The 7,252-nt window shown below is 45.7% G+C and overlaps 1 protein-coding gene across 2 annotated transcripts in view; it reads right to left on the bottom strand.

Moving 5' to 3' along the window:
- LOC104074797 (alpha-actinin-1) overlaps positions 1-1,880 on the bottom strand; it is a 49,607-nt gene extending 47,727 nt beyond the window's left edge. For both annotated transcript variants that reach the window (XM_009575064.1, XM_009575066.1), the window contains exons 1-2: positions 1,864-1,880; positions 253-365 (exon numbers count right to left, since the gene is read on the bottom strand). In XM_009575064.1, coding sequence (XP_009573359.1) covers positions 253-277 — 25 coding nt within the window. In that variant the 5' untranslated portion in view covers positions 278-365; positions 1,864-1,880. The remainder of the gene's footprint in view (positions 1-252; positions 366-1,863) is intronic.
- Between the last annotated feature and the right edge of the window lie 5,372 nt (positions 1,881-7,252).

Raw genomic sequence — 7,252 nt, 5'->3', positions numbered from 1 at the left:
AATGCAATGGGCAGCCTGCAGAGGCCATGAGGCTTGGAGTACATTCCAAAAGCACATTAATGGTCACTGCCGGAGACAAGATATTCGTTAGGGAGAATTTTTTTCTGAATCAGAAAGCAGCTGTTCTTATATTCCAGCAAAATCTGCAGCATTACAGCCCTTGCTGTCCCTATTCTGTGAAAAAGGGGGAGGACAGATTTCAGAACAGAGATGCTCAGGACACTTGAGAGCACCACACAGAACCTCTCTCACCTGAAATGACTTCCAGAAGTAACATGAGTTTAAGACCATCCCTGAAATCTTCCTCTATGTTCTCAATCTGTGTCCCAGCCTTGCGGAGGTGAGAATTACACCATGCTGTAAACCTTTAAAACACAAGAAAGAAAGAAAGAAAGAAAAAAAAAAAAGCAGTCAGTAATCTTCCCAGAAGCCAAACAACAGTTCAGAACCAAAGCAGTGCTGCTAGGTACCATGACACAGATTCTTTCCACCTGCTGTCCTTGTGGAGCACAAGCATTAGTACCTAAATATCCAAAGAAGTTGCAGGGTATTCCCATGACAGAGGGAGTCTGAGAGAGACAGTCACTTCACTGCTCCTGCATGCCTGATTTTCTGGAGAAGCCCCTACATTTTCTGTTTCGTTTAGAGTACCTTGAAACTGATTTTAAAGCACGCTAAGTGCTCCGATTGCTAGGGACTCCAGTGGTGTTAGATGACACAACACAAAATGAAGGAGAACAGAAAACAGCATTCCAGATCTTCTCATCTCTAGACAGGTGCTTGAGAAAAAAAGGACCATTCTTCTATGGCCAACTGCCTCTGGTCTACTCCATCCCCAGCCCGTAGACAGACACTGAGGGACAGCATGCCGAGCTCCTCAGCCACATAAACCACACGCCAGTAGTGTCTGTCCTGCTGCCTCCGTTCTCACTGACTTACTGCTAAGCAGACCTCCCTCCCCTGCGTGACTGTCCTACCTTCCCTCCCTCCCCACGTAGAGAAGTAAATGCTTTCTGCACGTGTCTCAGCAGAAGTGCAGGTCCTAGAAAGGATAAAACTTAGCGACACTACTGTCCAGCACAGTCCCAAACTCCCACTATTTGAGAGCTTCCGGCAGAAGGATCATTGCAGCCACCTCAATGATAGAAATCACAGCCACTCTGTAATTAGTGATATTATGCACCACCACTGGAGTAATAATATGAGTTTGAAGTGCGGGAGGGACTGAGGTCCAAACTACAACACAGCCAAGCGGCATTCAGGCTAAACAAAACTCCTTTTGGAAACGCCTTCTGACCTCAAGTGCTCAGGATAAGAGGATCTCTCATATGAGAGAAATGAATTTCACCACAACTGATGACAAGACACATTTTCTGTGGTTGCAATCTGTCAGCCCATGTTCTGAACAATGGGCATGTGGGGCACTGATGGGGAAGAGACCATCTCATCCAAGAGATGTGATAGTAGGGATTATCTCAAAAGAGCACCATTGAACGGGTCTGAAAGAGAAAAGTAAGTGCTACCATTCAACAGTCAAAACACAAGAAGCAAATATAAAACTCCTCAGACACCTCAGTGTGGCATGGTCTTAAATACGTGAATCAAAGAGCCCAATCTGGAAATGCAGAAACTGTTTGACACAAAAGTAATGTTTGAAGAGTAAATGGTAGCAACTAGTTCTTTTAAGGCAGACAAGTTTGTCCAAGTGCTAATGAATGTGTTTCACAGTGTTTGAATAGGACACCAAGTAAACCCTTTCCTTTGTACAAACTGATAACCCCTCAATCACTCTCTAAATAGAAGGGTGAGGTTACTCAAAAAATGAGCAGCTCCAAAAGCTCAGTGCTGCCACAAGGAAAGGAGGTCTTTCTTCCCTCCCTCTCCCAGATGTGCTCCCAGAGCCAATTCAACTCACTGACCCAGCAAAGAACTGTTTACTTTCTTTGGTAAGGTTAATCTTCCGGTCATTTAGTGCACGGAGGCAGTTCAGCAGAGTCTAACAAGCCTCTGCAAGAGAAAACTGGGCATACACGGGCCAAGCAGGAGGGTGGAGTGGACCACAGCAGTCATGCCATCTTAGGCTGTTGGGGAACCGCAGCAGAAAGGACTCAGCTGATACTGAAGCATAACATGCTGGAAATTTAGAAATGCTTCACCACTGCTTACACCCTGCACAGGATTTCAAAAGAAAGATTAGTCCAAATGGCAAAGAGCATCAGGGCTTGTTCTCATTTGTCTGGAAGCTGGGCTTCCTCAACTAACCTGCTTGCATTCGTGCTTACACGACTACAAATAGCGTAACAGAATCTTTGCTTGGAAAAAGCATTGCTCAACAGCTGCCGAGCTTCCCACTACTGTCTTCTGGCCTTGCTCTGCACCAGGGCTGTGGGATGGAGCAGGATAACAGTGCAGCTGTAAATACTTTCATGGCAACAGACCTTTGGACGGATGCATGTATTGTGAAAGTCTGGATCTCTTTTTTCAAGATGGCCTGGTTTCCTTCCAGATTTGGAAGCTTTAAAAAAAGAGTAAGTCATTAAGCACCTTTTATTGCTTTTTATTGTTATTCCCCTGAGAAATAAAAGTGGGTTTTTTTCAAGTAAGAGTGGTTTTATTTGAAAATGGGCCCTGTATCCTGAAGTACATCCTTTTGGCACTACTTTCTTCATTCCACTGCCTGTGCTGTATTATGTGAGAAGAGGCTCATTTATTTGGCTCCCTTTTGCAGCCAGGCTCCTTCACTCCTTCAGAGGGGCAAATGAGAGCAGAGATGCTTTCAAATGCTACGTCATCATCACATATCAAAGTATGACAGCAAGTTATGTCAGGAAGGTTGTGGATGCCCATGAACCTCCTTCTCACATTTGGAAAGCAGACAAAGCAAGATACCTAGAGTTAGTGACTGGCCCTGGGTCACATTACAAAATCCGTGTTGAACTGAGGAGGAAGCCTGAAATCTAACTCACAGGCCACTAGACTGCACTTTTATTTCTCATATGACTTCTCTGAAGCCGTGTCAGTTTTGTTTTCCGTCAGTCCAAAGGAGATCAGAAAGTTCTGCTTTAAATCATGGATAATCCTGATACAGCTCAACTGGGCATCTCTTCGCACGTCTTGAGGATGGAAAAGGGCGATTGGGTCTACATTTCTAAGAAACACAGATGAAATTAAAAACAAACCACAAATCTTCTAAACTTTGCATCATTATAAAGCCTGGCAGGATGAGCAGATCAGTGAGAGTATTTTTATTGCTGCAAGAGTCAGCTAGGGCTTGGTGGAAAAGTAAGTCCCAGAGCCAGCACTCCAACTTCTCTGCTGGAGCCATCTTCACCATGTCACGGCATCAGACACGCTGAAGTGAGACGACTCTGCAAAACATTGCCGTTAGCCATCAGTGGCAGAGCTGACACCTCAGCTCCTCAAGGACATGGACTATGAAGGGTTAATAGACAGAGCACACATAGTTCCCACTAGACAACTCCCAGATGTGCAGACATTTTCTCAAGGCACCCTTCAGGTCCTACATGAACTCCAATAAGCATAATACCATAAGCAGCACAACAGTATATGGGAACAGCAACAACCAGTAGCCCAGTGTGGATGCATTAGGCCATTTTACAAGAAAGCAGGATTATGAATGCTTTTAATAATTGCAATGGGATTTACAAACTATATTCTTCACAGCCCAACCCAGAGCAACATCCATCAAAACATAATAATCAGAAAACAGCTTTATGTTGCACTTGCTGCATATACTGCACAGGAGTAAAATATCTTTTTACTTCAAAGTAGGAAATTGGAAGGAGATTTGACAGACAGATAGGAGAATGCTGGAGAAATGTGGCAGAAAAGTCGGGGGGAGCAAGAGAAGAAGGGAGAGCTGAAATTTTTGCTGTCCGCTGGATCTTGCAAACCTGGCAGTCTTGTTTGGAGCCATTTTTACTGACTTGGCTTCACGCATCTGCACAGGATCCTTTTTATTATTCTAGGAAACCTACTGAATCCACCCACTCACCCCATCCACCTTCTGGGCAACGCAGCCGCTCCTCCCCACGCCCTGAGTCACAGCTAGTGGTGGCAATCAGCTTGGGGCAGCCGAGCCTGTCACCAGCAAACAAGCTTTTGAAAGTGGAAAGGGCTGCTGAGAGCAGCCAGCCATCGTTCTGTCACAGGCCCGGCCCTGGGAGCAGCCAGACAAAAAAAAAAACAACCCACTTGTGTTTGCTGGGGTGAAGTGAGGTGCACCCCAGTTCGGAGGGCAGAAATGCACTGCCAGGTGGGAAGCACCGTCTCCTCAGTCGTGAGCTCAAACCACTGCTCTGAGGCAGCAGATGTGCTTCCTTGCTGCCTGCAGACGCAGAAGCCTGGAGATTGTTCTCCCGCTTACCCTAACTCCCTGTCCCAAAGATGAGGAAACAAATACTCTGTTAATCTTGAGGCGTACGGACATTTCACAGAGCTGGAAAACTACTTACTGTTAAATAATAGCACAAAAACATACCATCAACTGGATTTTCTTCATACAAGTCTCACACCATAAATTTTCTATGGTAACTGCACAAGAGGTGCAAACAGAACTGTGTTTCTTGGCCCTTGGATCTTTCCATATATCGTACTCTTAATTTCATTTTTGGACACAACAGATCGCCAGGACACCCCTGCAGGTCTGCCTCTTGTTCAGTGTTCACAATGGAGGATGCCCGATGAAGGAGCGCATGTGCGTTTGCATGTACATGCATGCATTTCTCATCATTGCTCTCTGCACCCCACACTCCCATCTAGCTATGATTTGTAACTTCCTTTTTTTACACCCTAGCTTCACCTGCAAGATCCCTGACACTGAGATCAACTCTTGCTATTTGTGTGCTGGGTGCTGTATGAACAATAGGACCTTCACATTCTACCACAATATAACCTGTCAGATAATAAAAAGAATAACAAATGTTACTGAAAGCAAGCAAATAAGATTAACTGTCCTGCTGCCTCAACATATGAGGTTTACTGCTGGGGTAACCTCTACAAGCCTACCTCCATACCTATTTTAATAGGCACGCGCACCCTTTTTCTGACACGACGTGAAAAGTCCCTGCTTCTTCAGAGTTCACTGCATTACCCCTTGCCCAGGCATGAGTTAATTAAAACAACAGCCAGATGACTGCTGGAGGTCCTGCAGCCAAAGCTTTAATAAGATACCATCTTCAGCTAGCTCCTTCCAGTCCTGCCAACTGCAAACCTACCTTTGGTTCTCCTTGTAACACACGTGCATGCACGCACGCACTCTCTGGTACTCTTTGCACTTCCCAAACTTTTGCTTCTGTTCCTGAAAGCCAACAACCTTTCCTCCTCACACTGTCCTTTCCAAATTCAGTACCTTTCTGGTACCAAAGTGGCTCAGGCAACGTTCCTGAAACCTGGGGAAGCAGGACAGTAAGTCAACATTTTTAAGTTTAAAGAATGCTTCTGCCTGGAAAGCAGCAGGGCTGTGACACCACTGAGAGCGGATCTAGAGAGCTCTTTGCTGCAAGAATACACAGTCATAAGGCACTCCAGCCGCTGAGCAATTTTAGCAATATAAACGTCGAAGCTACCACAACCACATAAATGACGGATATTAAAAAAAACAAATGGGCAGTTTTATCTCTTTGTGGCTGCGACAGTGACATTCCAGCTTTATCTGACCTTTCCAGATGCTCTTTAGTTCTCTCCTTGCTAAATCACTCTTCCATAGAGCCCAGCTTTCTATGGGCGAGCATAAATTTTCTGACACAGCCAAGAGACTGCCATATTTGTGTAACAGCCCTGGAGAAGCTGTAACTGAGCCAGAGCAGTGCTGCTTGCCTCCCTTCTGACAGGAGAAAGGTCTGGCTTAAGCAACCAAAGAAAGAATTCACTGGAGCACTGCCTCTCCAGAACACCACCACCGTGCTCAAAGGGTGGCAGTGTTCATGGCCACGAAGGCACCCTCCTTCCTTGTGTTTATGCTGGGGGATGAATTTTAAGCACGTATTTCAACACAGCTCTGCTGTTGAGATGTGTCCACAAAGGTTTGGCTCTTGTTAAGAAGGGGATGGAGCTGCTAGCACACAAATCTCAGCCTAGTAGCACAGTTTTATGCTGTCTGCACATGTGCTCTACAAAGAGAGGTCTTGAACAGACTGAAAGCTATGGGTGCTAGCCCAGGCTTTCTTCTAGTGTTGCAGGGGAAATGACAGGAAGACTCCCCTTCCAGTCGCCAGAAAAGAAAGCAGGATATTCAAACAATACATCAGGCACAGCTGGAAAACAAAATCAATTTACCCAGCTGCAAGCGCTGCTCTTCTGCTAGTCATGTGTTCAGAGGAGTGCACCTGGGCTTCTGACTGCACAACCAGGCTGCATTCCCTGCCTGGCCTGAAAGCAAACTCTCCGCGGCGCCTGCTTACTACAACACCATACATTACAGGACTGCTGAGATAGAGCTGCTAATTCTTGCAACAAATTCTACAGCCGATTCCATGCTGCAAGGAATTTTATTGAAATGAAATTATCTGGAACAACGACTGAGGCACTCAGCTAGTAACGACTAATAGTTTATTAAGAGCAGGCAGAAAACTGCTGGACACACGGCTCTTTTAAGCAATAGAATTACTAATAAAGCAGTTCCAGCTGCCCCAAAATGGGATCCTTTCCACCTTGGTAGTCTGGGAGCTGAATATACTGTATCAAGTAAGGAGGATGCTAATCCACAGTCACCAAAAATCTCTTGCTCCTTGAACAGACTAGGCCATCATTAGCTTATTAATCCTAAGTTTTTGGACTGAAAGGCTGGGCAGGCCATGAAACAAATCTCAACCATCCAGTTCAAGTTCCCCTGCACTCAGCATTAATTCATTACCAGCATTAACCCCCAGAGTCTCCTGTCATTTTCCCCTTCCTGGTGTTATGGCTCTCTGACAGTTTCTGTGGCACCCCCTTCCCCAAATCCTCCTGTCACACCTTAAAGCACTTGGAAGAATTGCTGGGGTCTTGTGGGTGGCTGCTTGTCACCCTCCCCACACTCAACACAGATTCAAAAGACAGGCTTGGTTGCAGCTTCTCTTCCTGCCCAAGGCTGTGGTATAAGCTGACACGGAGGTGCTCAGTTAATTAGGGAGTAATTACAAAGTAATCCTGGATCCTGTCAACATCTTGGCACAAGAAAGGTCATGGCTGGACAAAACAGATCACACCAACAACCCTAGTGAAGAAAGCTGGGCGTTGAAAGGGCCCTTCA

The sequence above is a fragment of the Fulmarus glacialis genome, unplaced genomic scaffold, assembly GCF_000690835.1.
Source record: "Fulmarus glacialis isolate BGI_N327 unplaced genomic scaffold, ASM69083v1 scaffold2663, whole genome shotgun sequence".
Classification (NCBI taxonomy): domain Eukaryota; kingdom Metazoa; phylum Chordata; class Aves; order Procellariiformes; family Procellariidae; genus Fulmarus; species Fulmarus glacialis.
The sequence above is the reverse complement of the archived record's forward strand: the minus strand, read 5'-3'. Positions and strand labels throughout refer to the sequence as shown.